This window comes from Metarhizium robertsii (genome assembly GCF_000187425.2).
Source record: "Metarhizium robertsii ARSEF 23 chromosome Unknown MAA_Scf_6, whole genome shotgun sequence".
Lineage (NCBI taxonomy): Eukaryota > Fungi > Ascomycota > Sordariomycetes > Hypocreales > Clavicipitaceae > Metarhizium > Metarhizium robertsii.
The window spans coordinates 729,200-746,544 of NW_011942204.1; the positions used below are offsets into that span (position 1 = coordinate 729,200).

At 52.0% G+C, this 17,345-nt stretch overlaps 6 protein-coding genes across 6 annotated transcripts; 2 read left to right on the top strand and 4 right to left on the bottom strand.

The window, feature by feature from the left end:
• Positions 1-1,579: 1,579 nt before the first annotated feature.
• Positions 1,580-1,961, top strand: MAA_08123 (uncharacterized protein; the record flags this gene model as incomplete). The annotated part of the gene is made up of 2 exons (XM_007826121.1): positions 1,580-1,840; positions 1,905-1,961. 2 exons carry the CDS (start codon positions 1,580-1,582, stop codon positions 1,959-1,961), a joined length of 318 nt encoding a protein of 105 aa, XP_007824312.1.
• Positions 1,962-3,017: 1,056 nt separating this feature from the next.
• On the bottom strand, positions 3,018-3,746 carry MAA_08122 (Protein kinase-like protein; the record flags this gene model as incomplete). The annotated part of the gene is made up of 2 exons (XM_007826120.1): positions 3,018-3,506; positions 3,558-3,746. 2 exons carry the CDS (start codon positions 3,744-3,746, stop codon positions 3,018-3,020), a joined length of 678 nt encoding a protein of 225 aa, XP_007824311.1.
• A 1,979-nt stretch (positions 3,747-5,725) lies between these two features.
• On the bottom strand, positions 5,726-6,598 carry MAA_08121 (GLEYA adhesin domain protein; the record flags this gene model as incomplete). Its single annotated transcript, XM_007826119.1, has 1 exon — positions 5,726-6,598. The coding sequence occupies one exon, from the start codon at positions 6,596-6,598 to the stop codon at positions 5,726-5,728; it is 873 nt and encodes a 290-aa protein (XP_007824310.1).
• A 1,716-nt stretch (positions 6,599-8,314) lies between these two features.
• On the bottom strand, positions 8,315-9,859 carry MAA_08120 (FAD dependent oxidoreductase; the record flags this gene model as incomplete). Its single annotated transcript, XM_007826118.1, has 2 exons — positions 8,315-9,211; positions 9,266-9,859. 2 exons carry the CDS (start codon positions 9,857-9,859, stop codon positions 8,315-8,317), a joined length of 1,491 nt encoding a protein of 496 aa, XP_007824309.1.
• Positions 9,860-10,759: 900 nt separating this feature from the next.
• On the top strand, positions 10,760-12,523 carry MAA_08119 (Major facilitator superfamily transporter; the record flags this gene model as incomplete). The annotated part of the gene is made up of 4 exons (XM_007826117.2): positions 10,760-10,835; positions 10,900-12,059; positions 12,120-12,224; positions 12,275-12,523. 4 exons carry the CDS (start codon positions 10,760-10,762, stop codon positions 12,521-12,523), a joined length of 1,590 nt encoding a protein of 529 aa, XP_007824308.2.
• A 187-nt stretch (positions 12,524-12,710) lies between these two features.
• MAA_08118 (RAM signaling pathway, SOG2) lies at positions 12,711-15,414 on the bottom strand (the record flags this gene model as incomplete). Its single annotated transcript, XM_007826116.1, has 3 exons — positions 12,711-14,882; positions 14,945-14,975; positions 15,131-15,414. The coding sequence occupies 3 exons, from the start codon at positions 15,412-15,414 to the stop codon at positions 12,711-12,713; spliced, it is 2,487 nt and encodes an 828-aa protein (XP_007824307.1).
• Positions 15,415-17,345: the final 1,931 nt, after the last annotated feature.

The following is a 17,345-nucleotide window of genomic DNA, read 5'->3' on the forward strand; positions in this document are numbered from 1 at the left end:
TTCTGCGGGAGGGACGTGCCGCCCCATTGAGCCGGACGGAGACGAGCAGATCAAGACCCGGTTAACAGTGGGATATTAGGAGCGGCGAAGCAACTATTCAAAGCATAGGCGTCTTCCGAGGTGCTAGCAAGGGGTGGCGGAAAACAGGAGACACGCCCTCCGTGTAAGTGAGTGGTGAGTGTCGAGTGTTTTCTACTACACGCGTGGCTGGTAAACGCGGCAAGCAACAGACAAGAGCGCATGCGACTTGCCGATCATCCGATCGAGAGCCAAGACGCAAGCTAGTGTCTAAAGACGCTGAGCGAAATTCCCCTGAAGCACGGAGTATTACAGCCAACAATTAGTACTCCTACTGTCTCATTGGCAGGAAGAGACAGTAAGTGCAGCCTAGAGCCGGTGATCATCTACCGACCCACCCCGGAGTGACGTTTCATTTCATGTTTTGATACGTCTAGATCAGCCTTGAATGTCTCTCTGATGAGTTGGTCTTCGTTTCCCCGCTCAGGGGCAGAAGCAAAGCATCATCGGCAGATGGACCTTGGCGGGAGCTTCAACTCCTTACGCCTGGTGGCTGGTTTTAAACGCCATGGTCTTATTTTGTCAAGGCAACAAGGTAGTACTATCCCTTTGGACCGAGTTGTCAACCGCTGGAGATACATCGTGGAAATCGTACGCGTCACACGTTCGGCTGCTCGCGAACAGTGGAGAATAGTCTTTTTGGTTACCACGAGTTGTCATGAGACATTGATGCTGCAATGTGATTCCACATGTCCCTTCCAGCTAGCAACCGTCGAATCTACAACATCTACCGACATGATCTGTCTTTCCAAACCATAGATGCTCATATAAAATATGTGGCCTTTGAGATTCTATGAAGCCCATTTCTGTAGCAGAAGAGTACTATAATGCCGGACCGTCGATCGGTCAAGATAAAATGAACTAGATGTTTGACAAGCCGAAGGCCTGGGGGGGCACGCGCGCTTCAAGTCCAGGTCTTCATTTGTCATCGCCCTGTTTGACCTCGTAATTCAACCACGTAGACCGAATTAGCCATTTCCTGACACCATTTATGCTCTAGTTCCTCGGGCACGTCTAAGTATCATAGGAAAGAGACTTGTAACTTCAGGTGACAGGAGACGTCTACTCCACCTGGGACAATGCAGCCTTAACCTCCATGTTGCAAAATTTGACAATACATGGCTGGAATAGGCACTAAACTATTACTGTCGATGCTTCGATAGGACTAGGTCCGACAAGGCTCGATGCCGTGCAGGCCCAACGGAAAATTACTCCCAACAAACACCAAAATGTGCCAGGTGGGCGTAACATGTGCGTATACGTCGGCGGCAACTACGCCACCTCCCGGAAAGGGCAGAGGAAAAACTGTTCAATTTCCAAGGGCCCAATGCCCTCCGGCTTTTGAATATAAAAAGCCCTGGATATCCTCCCTACCCTGGTCCTGAATCTCCTCATCAAGCACTCGGTTTCCCACATCACGCAAGTTTGCTACAACTTTTCCCTCTGCTCTTACACTTTCACTTGTCTCTACGCTTCTCAACACCCCCCTTCACCTTTCAAAATGAAGTTCACCGCTGCCATCCTCGTCCTTGCCGCCGCCGTCATGGCAGCCCCCTACGACAACCCACCACCCCCAAACCCAAACCACACCCCAGCTCCAGGTCCAGGTCCAGCTCCAGGCTCAGGCGGAGACAAGTGCAACAACAACCAGAAACAGATCTGCTGCGACAAGGTTATAGGTTTAGTCTGTAACCTCGGTCTTGTGAACAATTGCGGCGGCGGGAAAACGTACTGCTGCGCCGCCAATGCCCCTACTACACAGGTAAGATATCGAGGCCGCCCTGTTTACCTTTGGTCGAATCGCATGGCTCATCTGTGGAATTTAGAACGGCGGCATCCACATCCTCGACCTCAACGTTGGTAGTTGCAACAGAGTCTTCTAAATGATGCGCAAAAGTTGCAGTCACGAGATGTGCCAATGTCTATCCACCATGTCTCATGCAGTGAATTGGCCTATGGGCAAGGGGAGCAGGGAAAGCCAGAACCTTCATTTGTATTTTCTTTTGTGGATACGCTTGTGGTGATGAAGATGTCGTTGCACAGTGGGCTGAATACAAATTGGTGGCCAGTATATATCTCCCTATGCGGTAGCGAAAGGGGCTCGGCGCGAGAGTCTCTCATGGCTGCTGCCTCCATAGGCAATACCAGTTCATACAAACAACACTGCTGGAGTGCATAATTCATGTGATGGCTTTGAGCCCATTCGAGATTTATGTATGTGCTATGGGACATGTAGAAGTGATCGTGAATAGTACCGTCCGTACCACCCATGCGGTCCTGAAAGTCACACCACAAGCGCCAGATGGATGTCGCTCCTGGCCCCTTGTCACAACTAAGATGTCATGGACAATGTGGCAGCACTGTTGTCGACCAACTCCTGATGTGTGCCGGGTTTTAGGGTTTCCAGGATCCATGCAAGTTGAAATTCACTACCTAACACCACCCCAGAGCCCACGGATAAGCTGGAGGCAAGCTGGAGGCATCAAGATCGTTGCTGATTGAATCATCTCGGTCGATAAGCTTCCGTCTCCTCGTCTGGCATTGTGATCAAGCACAGTCGTTTCGTGCTGTGCTTCCGTTGGTGCAATCAAACTTTTGCCCTTATACGGTTGGCCCAGTTGCCGTCCCAGTACTTGGCAGTATTTGAAACTTGTGCAATAGTATTAAGCAGATCTGTACATCTTTTTGTTTTCTTTCTATTCATGGGTTTGGAAATCTGAGTCCTGAGTAGCTTTCCCAACGCCAATTGCCCTTGTTTAGTTCCGATATTTCCCCCGCCCTTGCGAGATATTTCCTTTGCTTCCGCAATTGGTAGCGTTTGGATGCATTGGGGGTGTACTGTCCATGCCACGGAGGTCAGACATTCCCTAGGAGAAAGCAGAAAGAGGGTTACATACGAATATTCCCTGCAAAATAAAACACGTCACATGCTCTGAAGCTCAAGGTAGCACGTCGTAAAGATCATTCCACCACATCATATCTTGAAGCTCCCCCTCATCCAAGTTGGCATGGACATACTGTTCTCTCCGGGGAGATCTAATTTTTCGGTGGATTTCTCCAGCCGTTTTCCACCCCAGATAACCAGCCATTTCCCAGTCAATAAGTCCGACAATCTTGTCGTCGTTAACGATGCAGTTAGATGGCGTAAAGTCGTTATGCATAAAGCTCATATCTTGGTCAATGTTTGCTGAGAAGAGAATGTGTGCCTCTCGAGGGTTTAAGCGACCACTGGGCAGGATATTCGGATCGGGAACGATATGATCACGCGTCTCACGGCTACTCGGCGCTTTGATAGCATGTAACTGTCGGAGAATCTCCCGTGCTTGTAATTTGAAGGAATTTTTTTGGACCTCTGACAAGTACGGCAACGCAACGTTTAGACATACACCGGGAATTCTCTCTTGGATCAACACCGCGCGACCGTTGATCTAAAGTAGCGTAAGAAAGAATTATCCCCAAGTGGTTTATAAGAGCTGTACCTTGCCAGAAAAATAGATATCGGGCACCTTGATCCCATCTAGGACGCTTTTAGCGATAGTAATTGCCTGGACTTCATTGGCATCGGCGTATGAGTAGTCGATTTTCTCATGTTGGTGTCGGTGGCTTGATTTCACAATGACACTACCAAGGGCAAAAACATCTCGACCTTCATCTGCGGGAAAAATCATGTTTGATTCCGTACAGAGTCCAATTACTGTAGCCCAATATTGTATAGACTCTTGAGAGCTAGAGTTGATGTGCTGGACATCGACTCGGAAGTCGTCCGGTCTCGGAGAGTACCTGCCATAGAGCGGTATATCGGCATACAGATCAGATTCAGGAATGTGTTTCGGGTTCGTTGTATACGGATTCATAATCTCAGTCGCGGTACTTATGAAATGTATGTGCAAAGGTTCATGGGTATAGAATTTGGAAGTGATGGGAAAGAACTGGAGTTGAAGCTGAGTCGTTGAAAGAGCTAGATTCCACGTCCAACATTTCGGGCATCATAGCTTCAGACAATTCGGCGACCAATGAACCAATAGAGTCTCCCCACTACGCGCCGAGTGGATTTGTTAAAATGTGTAAGCCCGCTCTGGTCAGTACGGGATCATGGAGTCAACCTCCATGATCCAACGAAATGGGAAAGTTGGAACATGACCAGCACGGCCACTGCCGGCAGGGCGCTACGCCAATGACTACGAATAAACCAGCCAAATTTGACAATATCAGACAGCACATTAGCTTCTCGGCGACTAAGATGCAGGTTGGTCGGTATACGTTGCCCTGCCGCCGTGGGGACTTGGGTATATAAGGAGAACAGGTCTGCATCTCCATTCTGCATTTCATCTACGACTTCATCTTCTACATCTTCACCAGCTACTCCAATAATTATCCAACATCAATATTATCAAAGTCAACATGGCCAAGAGATGCTCCGTCTGCGACCAGTGGATAAAAACCACTGGAGGAGACCACAACTGTCCAGGCAAGCCTACTTAAGAATCGGCTCTCTCGCGGCTGACGAAGAGCATAACGGTGTTCTAAGGCTCCGTTCAGCCACGTCGGTTCAATTTGTCAAGCAACTTGGTATGTTTATTTTGGCGAGCAAGCAGGGTGTATTCTAGTTTTAAAGTTCCAAACTTCTATGAAAAAAGGCTCACAATATATTTCTTTTTATTGAAGATTTGGTTGACAGCGTCTCAAGGAAACTATCGGTGGCCGAGAGTATGTGGTATCCCCCGTCTTTGTTGGGCCTGGCTTTGGTTGTTGCTACATTTGGGTATATGATTGGTCCTGGTCGTTGAAATCAATTTTGCTGCATGTTATCACCACATGTAGATTACAGTACAACGTCGACTTGTCATTAGCCTTATGAAAACACTCATCTCAAATGTCTTAATACTTAAATACTCCGAACAAAGGAAAGCTTAAATGAATGCTCTTGCATTCCCAGCTCCAGCCCTCCAGGCCACGTAACTTGCTTACGATTATTTAATCAAAATACCTTATACACAAATTCTACCTACTTCTATGCGGTAACATGGAATTATAACAGTTGACGAGATCAGACGACTTTACGTAACCAACCCACATCAGTTAAATGCCAGTCTCAAAATCAGGGTCCTGCTTGACTCCTTCGTTCTATACCGCGGCCCCTGACAAGTGTCAACTACACGCGGTCTTAATTACCTCGGGGCCATGGGTGGCGAGAAATCAATCGTTGCATATAAAGCCGTATCCGACTCTAATCATATTCCCCTTTACCAGTCACACTCTCTTCGCATCATGTAAAAGCCATCTCAAAGTCAATCATTTATTACAATGAAGTACCTCAATATAGTTTTTGCGGCATTGGTTGGCATAAGCAGTGCTCGCTCGGTCCTCACAGACCAAGGTGACGCCTGAGAAAATATCCCCTGGTTTGAGACTAGACTCGATTTACCGACAGGGCTCGACGAGAGGTGCCTGGCCGATCTGACGCACAGAAATGCATTGACAACCAGTTAGAACTCGGGATGACCTCGTTTATAAATAATACTTCTGTTACACGACCTTCTAAACCGTCCTACCCAAGTGCACTATAAGAGAAGAGTCCTTTAAAAAAAAATACTTTAATTAAAGCATCCTTCCAAAACTCTGGTATACAAAGCCCTACTGGAAGCTACTACTGCTCTTTTCCAAATGGCAAGTATTTTGGCGCCTTCACCCCATCGCAAGAGTGGCGCACGACATACGGACTATTATGCGCCTTGTCACTGACGATGACCTGGCCAGAAGGAGTAGTGACGGTGAAATAAAACCCGCCCCCGTACTGCGCTTGCCCGTAGACAAACCGAATAGGCACGTAGGTGTCGGCTGGAACATTGACCTTGAAGCTAGCCTGGCCCGCGATGTGATCGGGCTGGTTGTATCTAGCCTTGGCATCGGCATTGTCGTCCGTCCAGCCCTTGTAGGCCTTTTCCCCTGTCCATACGAACACGGCGTCGTTTGCGTACGGGATGTTGATGCTGTACGTGCCCGCCTCGCAGGCGTAGAAGTAGGCGTGGTGGTTGAGAGCAAAGTAGTCGAGCTTGAGGGCCTTGGTAGAGCCGTATATTCGCCCGGCTGGGTCCTTTCCGCCCTTTTCGCCGTAAAGACCCCCGACGTAGCGGGTGGTGCCGACGTACAGGGGCTTCACGCGCTTGTAGGTATCCGGATGGAAGTTGGAGTATGTCTTGTCGCCGTTGTGGGCTGAGTTGTTGTAGTATGCCCAGTCGAATCCGAGGTTGTCGCATGCGGGCGGCACAGGGCAACCAGTGGGCGTAGGAGTAGACTTGCTCGTGGTCGTGGTGGTTGTTGGCGAGGTAGCAGTGGTGCAAGCTCCGGCGGTGGTGACAGTGACAGTGTTTCTCTCGGTGATAGTTTGAGTTTCCGTCACTGTCTTGGTTTCTGGGCAAGTATCATGACGAGCCTGGAGTGCCCGATTGACATCTAGCCCAGTCCCAATGCCGGCAATAGCCAGTGTTAGGGCGATAACCTCGGCGGAGGTGTAGCGCATCTTGAGGAAGTGAAGAGACGGTAGTATAAAATAGGCAATTTTGGGGTTTATTGGAGCTTGAGCTTGAATGTGTGAGTCCTGCGAGATCCCAAGCATTGATCCATAGCGCGATGAGTCCGTCTTTTTATAGTCGCACTCGACTGCTTGAAGATGTCAAGCCAGTCACAAATGGCGGAGATGAATTGCTCACATGTTGCGCCCGTCATCAGTTGAGGGTCTCAGTTGGTTGCTGACAGAGTACTCGCCGACATGAAAATCAACTCTAATTAGTTGCGAAAAAGGAACAAGGGGGATGTAGCTACCAACCATTGGGCCGAGGGTGCGACACGACATCTGCACAATACCCAAGACAGCCCAGGTCATGCATATCACAGCCAGCCACCAACGCCTCAACGGAGTCTTACTACTTTTAGTGTCTCATTATCATTCCCCAAAAAAGTGCTAAATGTGTATTAGACAACAAGATGAGTTGGAAAAACCGAGGGTTCAGCTGCTTATAAGCATATCTTGACTCTGACATGCAGCAAATATTGAGACAAGATTCCAGCTGACATGCAGCATGACCTTGACTGACGTTGTATTGCTGACAACTTACAAGTAATCAAGCATCTCATGAACCATGGGGTAAATAATTGTGTAACAACATTTTGCCATGGCATACGGAGTACCTAAGCCCTTGCGTCCAACTTCCATGCAACGGCACATTTCGGCAACGTAGTCTGCTTCATTTCCTTGACAAACCGGTCGCCTCTGCCTATAATCGGAACGAACTGAGTCTTTTTGGATCCGTAATATTTTCCAGCAGATAATAGACCGCATTACGAAGGGCCACCATCTAGATATCCATTTCGTCGAGGTCCAGCCGCAATTCAGTCAGGTAAACAAGTTTTGTAACTTGACATAAATATTGCTCTATTCTCGTATCAACTGGGGCTTCCCGCGGCTGTGAAAAGCTAAAGCAAGACGTCCTGTTGTCCCGACACAAGAATGTGCTGGTGTCTCCCCGATGCACAAAGGTAGCTGTCTGTATTTCAGCAGCTCAAGAGTCACTTATAGCCCTGATTTCGCCGCATCATGAATGTAATCGGGGCTTGGGTTGGCTGAATAGCAAGGTGTCCAAGTCATTCATATTCGTATACTATTCTTGACGAATGTAGCCACCAGCATGTCAGCCACATCTCAAATCGTGCAAGTGAATAAAATGGCTTTATGGAGGTGGACGTATGTAACGAGCTAGATCAAAGATGGCCTACCTTACACTTTTGATGTAAAGGGTCAAAGGAGCATACGTGGAAGCTGAACATTGAGATATTAGCCGATAAACACTATGGCTGGATCTTTTTGCTCCATTTCATAGTAGTTAAACACAATACCTGTTGCGACAAGTCTGCAACAAATACTCAAGCATCCTATGTGCCTTGCCGGCATCGCAAACACCCAGAACTACGCAACTGCCACAACGAGCTGTTGTACATCACTAATGTGCATTGTACTCGCCCAAACCTCGAGATAGGATGCTGCTACGCTAGCATATTCCTCCAAAGGGAGCAAAAGGCCTCCTTTCATTCTTGTGGGACATTCTTCGCCGCCACCGAAGATATTACGCGCGGAATGGGCTGCAAACTTTGATTCTCAGAACAACGCAGCATATATTCTATATATTCTAAGCAAGTCCATATTCAGCTCCCATCTAGACTTCTTCTCATCCCACATCATCTAAACGTGCCCACCGAAAAACAAATCCAACGCAGCACGCGGGCTCATCCTCTCGTCATCACCCAACCGCTCCCTCGAAGCAGCAAACACCTCGGGCAAAAAGTCACCCACATCAATACCGAGCAGCATCTTGGCCACGGCCTCGCCAGCAGACCAGCACAGCGGCATGCCATACCCATTAAACCCGGCGGCGATCCACTCGCCGCCCTCGTCGCCCCTGTTCGTAAACTCCAGAGGCAAGGCCCCGATAATCGGGAGTCTGTCCGCGGTAAACCCCATGATGCCCGACCAAATCTTGCAAACTTCAGGCTTCTCCCCGTCGTCCCAGCCCCTCGTGAAGATGGTCGGCAAAACAGAAGACAAGTTCTCAACGCACGGGGCACCAATTTGCGAATCGTCACTGACGAGCACTTCCCGAATCTTTGCCTTTTCACCACCGATGAAAATATCGCCCGTCCTCGGGTTCTGGTTCGAGTACAAGAGGCCAACGTCGACAATCTCCGTCCCGGGGTCGTAGGTGCCTCCCCCCAACACACTCCAGGTCACTTCGCCGCCGCGGTTGCCAAACGCCTCCGTCGCCTTTTGCACCGACATGGTCCCACGCAACGGGTAAATCTTGCCGCGCAGCCCCGGCAAGAGGTGCCCGGCGTGCCCGTTGGTCGCGTGGACAATCTTTCCCGCGCGCACCTCCCCCCTAGGTGTGTGGAGGACGTACGGGTGCTCGGGGTCCGAGGCCGCGTCGTGGGTGATTTCCGTGACGGGCGTCCTGGTCTCGACGGAGACGCGGCGCCCGTGCCGGTCGAGCACCTGGCCCCAGACCCGTGTGATGAGTCGGTACGGCCAGAAGGCCCCGTTGGGGAAGACGGCGGCGCCGGCCTTTGCCCTGACGCCATACTTCTACCAACCGGACGTTAGTAGGTTCGCACCTTTCAAGACGAAATTGGACCTTACGGCTTCGGCCTGCTCGGGCGTCAGGAACTCGGCCTTGCCCTTGTCTTCGGGAACGTGCGCCTCGTAGAGGGCCCACGACTCCTTGGATGCGTCGCGGGATGCTAGGTCCTGGAACAGGACCACGTCGAGGGTTCTTCTGACGTCGCTGGCGGCTTGGAATTCCGGAGACGAGTTGGCGAGCTGGTGCATCTTTTCGAGGGTCCGGTTCGCATAGCGGGCAATCTTGGTGGCTTGCTCGTGGCCGAAGCGGTCGCTGAGCAGCTTGTAGTCGCCGGGGACGAAGGAGGTGAGGAGGCCGCCGTTTCGGCCGGTGGCGCCGCTTGTGAGGGCGCGTGCCTCGAAGACGGTGACGGAAAAGGTGTCGGAGGGCGAATTGTCCAGAAGATGCTTTGCTACGCTGCACCCGGTGACGCCTGAGCCAATGACGGCGTAGTCTGTCGTCGAGGGCAGACTCGGGGACTGTACTTCGGAGAGGGACGGGTGCGGAGGCATTTGCCAAAACGAGACGGTTGGGTTCTCCCGAGGCAGCTGGGGGTCTTGGAGTGCCTGGGCAGCGAGCTCGGCTATGACGCTGGCATCTACCTTGGGAGCCATTGTGGTGGTTGCTGCTGAGGTGAGGAGTTGATAGCAAGCTGGTGTGCGGCGTGCGGAGTGGCTGATGATTGGTAGCGATGCGTCTCTGGGAACGTCCGTATTTATCAACTGGAACCAAATGTATTCAATTATAGTCGTGTTCAGCTTGGAGAAACGGACCGCCGGTCGCCTCGGGATCCGAGATGCCTGTACAAGAGCTTTGGGCAACTCCTTCACCTCGCAACGGGTCAGACGGCGAGTCGTCGATTCTGGTCAGCAATGCGGACCCGGCAAGTTTCCGTCCAGGACTAAGAAGAACATTAAACAGTCGGGTACCAACTAAACCCTAAACCGCATCCAGGAATCTAGGGACCGGGATCATTCTTCACCACGCCAAGCCGGCCTATTCAACAAGCACATTGTGATTGGCCGCTGCATGTCTTGATAACGCGGGGTAAGGGCCCGACGCCTTGCCCCGATCCGAGCCCGGAGCGGCCACAGCCACAGTGGATTCCGCGGGTCGTGCATCGAAGTGTTATCAATCAAATGGCTTAACTGAAAGAGGGCAACGAGACGAGTGTGGGATCTCCATGTGGCAGGTCCACAGCCGGAATGCGGAGGTGTGGCGTTGGCGAAACCGCAATCAAGATATCAAGACATCAACCTGGCCGTCAGCCACCGCGCGCAACCCGCCAGATAAGCTTCTTTTTCCATTAGCCCGGTACAATGCCAAAGACCAGACTCGGCGCGCCTCGCTGCCGTGGCTGACTCTGATAGTCGAGCATGCTTTCTCTGCACCGTTGACGATTCCAAACTTGTAAAACGGCAGTAGAAGACGACCTCAACATAGCCTTGGTCTAGTTGTATCACCCTCAATCGCTACTATCTCTACCTCTCTCGTCCCATCCGAATCGTTTCGCCATGAACCAGCCCTCGGACGAGCCTCCTCCACACGATGCTGATTTCTGGGTTCCCGGAACCATCGCCCTCAAAGACTGTAAGCCCTACTTTCAGCACAACTTCATTCATCTCGTCAATCTAACGCCCCCCTTCACACACAGTACATCGTCCCAAGGAGGAGGTAATCCTGCACCCGGTTCCAACCACAAACCCCAATGATCCTCTTAACTGGGCCGCATGGCGCAAACACCTCAACTTCAGCCTCGTCTCGTTCTACGTGCTCCTCACCTTTGTCCAGCTGGACATTGGCTTCACCGCGTGGGGGCAGTACCAGGACGAGCTCAACTTCTCCATTGACCTGCTCAACGCCGGCGCCGCCATCAACTACGGCGGCCTCGCCATCGGGTGTATCTTCTTCGTGCCCCTCGTCCACAGGTACGGCCGCCGACCCCTATACCTGCTCAGCACGCTCCTCCAGCTCGTGTCATGCGTGTGGTTTGCCGTGACGCACACCAGGGCCGACTTTATCGGCAGCAACCTATTATCCGGCCTCGGGGGCGCCATCAGCGAGACCATTGTGCAGATTACCATTGCCGACTTGTTCTTTCTACACCACCACGCGCTCATGAACGGGTGGTACCTCTTCTTCACCTTCACCGGCGCGTACCTGGGCCCAGTGGCCTCTGGGTATATTGTTGAAAGCCAGGGGTGGCGGTGGATGTGGTGGTGGTGCGTTATCCTGTTTGGCGTCAACCTCGTCCTTATTATCTTTTTATTCGAGGAATCCAAATTTATCAACGGCGTGGAACCGACTCCGACTCCGACTCCGTCCGCAGGGGACGACAAGCACTCCGTCGCGCAAGTCGAGCGCGGCAGATCTGCCGTTCGGATCGACCGCTCGATCCCCTTGGCCGGGTATAGGCAGCGCATGGCCTGGGTCACAAGCAGCAGGACGGACATGCTGCACGACTTTTGCCAGCCCGTCGTGCTGCTGTTTACCTTTCCGGCAATCGCGTACACGGCCCTCACGTACGGCAGTCTGCTGGCGTGGTTTGCGATTTTGACCTCTGTCCAGGCGACGTACTTGTTTAGTGCGCCGTACAACTTTACCGCCGCGGGTGTAGGCCTGATGAATGTCGCGCCGTTTATTGGTACCTTTCCGGGTATTTTCCTCGGCGGGTGGATGAACGACAAGTCTATCGTGTGGCTGGCGCGGCGCAACGGCGGCATTTACGAGCCCGAGATGCGTCTCTGGCTTGCTCTGCCCATGGCGGTCATAACGCCGGCCGGCATACTCATGTGCGGCGTTGGTTTGGCATATGTGCGTCCTACCGACGTTTTATCCGTCTGTAGCTCTGCTGATGAAGACTTGGTTGTATAGGGCTCGCCTTGGCCACTGGTTGCCGTCGGATACGGCATCTTTGGATTCGGTCTCGTTGTCGCGGGCGACATTGCCCTTTCCTACGCCATGGACTGCTATCACGATGTTCGTCCCGTCTGTTTCCGCAATGACCGCAGTGGCTAATTACTCGCCAGATCATCGGCAATGCCCTTGTCGGCGTCATATTCACACGCAATGCCTTCTCGGTCGTCGTGCTCTTTACTCTGACGCCCTGGATCAGCGGCATGGGGCTGCGAAATGTCCACATTCTTGTTTCTGTGCTATGTTGTGCCATTTTGCTGATTCCCGTCATTTTGTTAATTTGGGGCAAGAAGTTCAGAGCGGCGTCTGCAAAGGCGTACACGAGTTATGCTCGGAGACAGCCAACACACCGTGATGTGTGACGGCGCCGTCTTGTCTAGTACATTCATCATCTTCATTACATCGCCTCAAATACAATGGTCATAATCTAATCCTTGGATCCATTTTCTCAGCCTGCCCCTTAACTACACGTCCCAACACCCCCCTCGATGCCACAAGCCACCATGCACCTCTTGATTCTCTCCTTTGCCAATCCCTTCTCATCCACGCTCAGCCACTCTTGAAAGCAGTCGTCTCCAAAGCCGCCGAGACACACGGCCGCGAAGCAAAACTCAACTGTCTCACCGCATCCCCCCGCGACAATGATACACCAGCACTACCATGTCCCGGCCCATCTCCACGATCAAACCCATTCCCACGCACGGCCACAGTCACAAAACCCCCTTCACCCGCCGCTCGTCCAGCCATCTCCGCAGATACACCTCGAGGCGCCGACGCAGCCAGACCCGGCAAAGCAGCCGCCTTCAACCCCCCCGCCGCAAGCACATCGCACCAGGGCGACCGCACGACCGCATGGCTCGTCTCCTTCATGCTCTCCTGGATCGGCCTCAGGCGCGCCCTCGTATCCGGCGGCAAGAGGATCTTGTTGATGCACGCCATAATCTCCGCCACCAGCGCCGTCCACGACGCGATGAAGCCAATGACCAGGTCCCAGAACTCGGCGGTCGGCCGGTCCGCCCGCCCGCGCAGCTTGACGCAGCAGATCTCGCGCTTGACCGTCTGCGTGTGCTGGATGGCGTTGGCGCACTCCTTTGTCAGGCACCGCCAGTGCTGGATGTGCGACGTGGGCGCGCGCCTGCGCACCGCGTTGCGAAGCCCATGCGTCAGATGGCCCCCAAAGGCGGGCAGGATGCGCAGCATCATGGTGGCCGAGTTTTGTAGGCACACGAGTATCTTTTCGAATAGCCCGTCCGGGTCGGACATGGCGAGGGTCAAGTCGGGAGGCTGCAAGTGCCCTGGCTCCGGACGCGGCGACATCGGAGTTGGCCCCCGGCTGGATGGAGGATGGCTAGATTTTGGCATCATGTCCTCGTTTCGGCTTTGCGGTGCGGCAGGCTTGTCCCGGGCGTCGGCACCGGCACCGGCACCGGCACCGGAGCCATCTTGGCGATGGGCGGCGTGTTCAGAAGCACAGTCCGCGCACTCGGTTGTGACGGATAGAGTGGTGGCGCGGAGCTCCATGATGCAATTGTAGAGTAATGTCAATATTGTTCGAACATATCGTGCGTGTCCGTTGTCGACGGGTGCATCTGCGCTATCCGCAAGCAGGGTGCATATATGCCGGTACGCTCCCATGAGCGTCTGACACGCGCGGAGGACAATGTTCGTCTGGGTTGAATGGTCCTCGGTTTCCGGGGCTGTTGTATCGTACTTTTGTATCTCTAGCTCCAACACTTCTATGTGGCAATTTGTACTATAAATGACTATTTGCAGGCTGGGCTGGCTATCGAGTTCGCCGCGAGCCAAGATGGCCAGCTGCTGGATCATGGGGTGGATTTGGAGAACGGCGTAAAGCATCCCCCTGGCAAACGCAATGATTGGGTTGAAGCATTTCGATATCCGACGCCGCTTGGGTATCACAGAGAGTCGCCTGGCGTAGATGGATTGCTGGAGAATTGATTCCGAGGACGTAGTAGCGCTCTTGTGCCCAGTCCTAGCTCCCTGCGTGGTACAGTCGTAGCTCGGTTCTCGGTTGTAAAGATTACATTCTCCGGTCTCTTTGAGTTCTGCGTATCGGTTCCATCTATCCTGGTGGCCTAAGCACGATAGGGTTTCCGATTTACTCCGGAGGCGTTCTTCAGCATTGCCCGTCGCTGAAGGCGCAACTGTCCTTCGAGCGCTTCTATAAGGATGGGACTGTTCGCGACAATGCAGTTTAGAAGGCATTGGGTGGAAACCCAGTCCCATTCTTTGGTAGCGCATGCCGGAAACTTCTGATCCAGACACCTTTATCGGAAACCGCCCACTTACAGCTCGTTTCCGTCTTGGGCGCGGAGTCTCGTCAACCGGGGCAGTGGAGTGACTGGAGTCGTTTGAGATGTCTGGCTCCACGCGGCTATTAATAGCCTCCTGCTTTAGGATCGATTTGATGCGTGCCGTCATAGCAACCTCTGTCGTGTCACTGCCGACGGAGCTATCTTCTTCAAGGGAGGTGGTGGCGAGTGTAGAGATGAGATCCTGTGGCGGAAAGATGATTGGGTTGCCTTTAATTTTAAGGACCTGCAAAGACGCCATATTGGCTAGGCATAATGGCAACTCCCGGATTTGGTTCTTCGGGATGGAAAGAACCTTGAGTGACGATAAATTCTCAACCTCTGGAGGCAGCACACGGAGTTGGTTCTGACCGAGATCCAGAATCTCAAGGCGCTTCAAGTGGCATAACTGCTGCGGAGTTAGCGCCTGGTTCACAGTGGCAGGAGTCTCGGTCTGTAGATTTGCCTTACGGGCAATGGAAACTCCCTAATCTTGTTTGCCCTGATATTCAGGTACCGTAGCGAGGTACATTCTGAAAGCCGCATCGGCAGAGACGACAGCTGATTGTGCGACAAGGCCAATCTGTCGAGGCACCGGCGTTTTGTCAGCATTAACATTTGCCCATGCTCATGGTTTTAATCGTTGCACAAACGAACCTTTCTAGCTTATCCTTGAATATGTCCACAAGCTCCTCCGGTAGCTCTGGGATGGCACTGCGGCTCAGGTCGATGGTGACGCCGGACTGCAAACCGACGACTTCATCGCCAAGTTGCCCAGCCAACCCTTCGCTCAGGATAGCATCTCGCATTGCCTTGCGAGCGATGGCAAGGATTTTTGGTGCAGGTAAACCACGACCAGAGGACAAATCCGTGGACAAGGGTGCATCTTTGGCGCCGGGGGCGAGCGGCGGCTCAAGGCAATGGTTGGACAGGGCCGTCATGTTTGTGACGGCGCATCGAGTCTCTGCCAAATTGTTCGGTAGACTTCTAGAAGTGGGCGCACCATGCATCTAGTCTGAATGATTCGTCCCAGCCGATATTAAGGACGACCTGCTCACTTAGGCAGAAATAGTTCAGATGTCAGGTTTCATTCGCAGTCAGCAAATTGAGCACAGGGGGGATATCTGCCAACAGCTCCTAAAACCTAGCCTACGGAGGTCTGCATAGTCTTATTATCGAATTGTTTCTGTTTGGCCGATGATGATGTTTACACTCTCGGCCTCGTCGAGATGGGCCAAATACCGATTATGGACGTTTCCCAAAACACCATGTTTATTTGATATAATAACAGTCTTAATTGGATGAAAACAGTGGTATCTGGGTCAGATCGGTGAATCGCACGTGGTAAATGCTGGGCCTCTGCACGCCGGAGGCATGCCAGACATTCCAGCAAATTCTGCGTTCCTTGTCTAGGCCGATTCGGGTCTCCTGCACAATAAAAGCATCACGGGAAACAGAGCTCCGATAAGATTGTTATTATTTATTCTGCAGTAATTAGCGCCGCAAATGTTATTTTTTATTCTGCAAACGTGTCTCCTCGGGGGCGGCACAGCTCCATCCCGACACGGACGACGCAACAACAGCTTGATCGGGAGACGCCGCAACGCACCCAATTTCGGTTTCCAGACTAGACTTGGGAAAACGCGCGTATCAGCTGCAAGGTGACCTCTTGGGCCGACAAGCCGTCGAGGATGCTGACTCCAATTGACGTAGCTGGACGCCCGAAATTGGACGTCGCCAGCCTGGGAGCCAGGCACTATCAACAAGAATGTTCAGCATTCCCCACACGTTCATAAATGTTGATGTGACAGATTATACCCTCCTTCCGTTTTCCTTACTGAATCGACACGCTTGTTGATGCTGGTAAATAGCTTGTACGCACCTGTTGACGTTGGATCAAAAGGTTAGCAAGCACAGTTCAAAGCCATATGTATAATCCCCGTCAAGCAAACCCAGCTATTTGACAAATGAGAATTGGTCGAGTGTCTTTACTAATTTTGAAACACTGGGGAAAGGAGACGGAAGAGCAGGCAGGAAGAAGAAAGAAGAAGACGGGAAAGAGGCGAACAAAAAAAAAGATGTAAGAGGAGAATAAAAGGCAAGTGTAAGAAAATAAGTTAAAATAAAATAAATGAGTAATACTAAAACAGACGAGTAGAGGCAGAAAAAGGCAGGAGGCCAGACTTCATACAATATTAGCTAGCACCTCGAGGAGACTTGGGGAAGCATATACTCTGAAGGCGCAATCAAAGTCGCGGTGGACTCGTCAATCGTGTCTAAATGTGAAAGTAATTGAGATGCATCACGTATCGAGCCCATCGTCCAAGTGCTGCACGCAAACGCTTCATGGGCAAGTGCGAAATGCAAGAGGGTATGTTGCTGAACCCATCCCTTTATGAATCTGTCCATCGCACGCGGTACCTCCAAGGCAACATTGAACCAGGCAAACTGAGGGGAAGGAACTGCGCCTGAGTGATGGAGGGGCGCAGGTTGAGGCTGAGGCTCACAAGTGTCTGGTCGAAGCAATCCAGGCAGCTCGTTCAATCGTCGTGCGTCGTGCAGCGTCCATGACCCGACAGGTCAGCGGTATGTACATGTACATATGGCTGCATTGCATTTTTTAGACATACATAAGAGCTATCTAATAAGTAGGCAGATTTTGTAGTCGGCTTTCAATTTGAATCGCCCTCAAGCACGTAAAAGACCAGACATGACTGGATGATGTGTCGTGGCCCGAGTGGCTCGTCTCCAAGCCGCCTGGCTTACCAGTATTTGATCAAATGGCCAACTGCCTCATTGATAGCAGCCATGTCAGTGACTCAGTGTACTCGTAGGATCCGCGTAAGACCACACACTTTAGTGGTGACGTCAA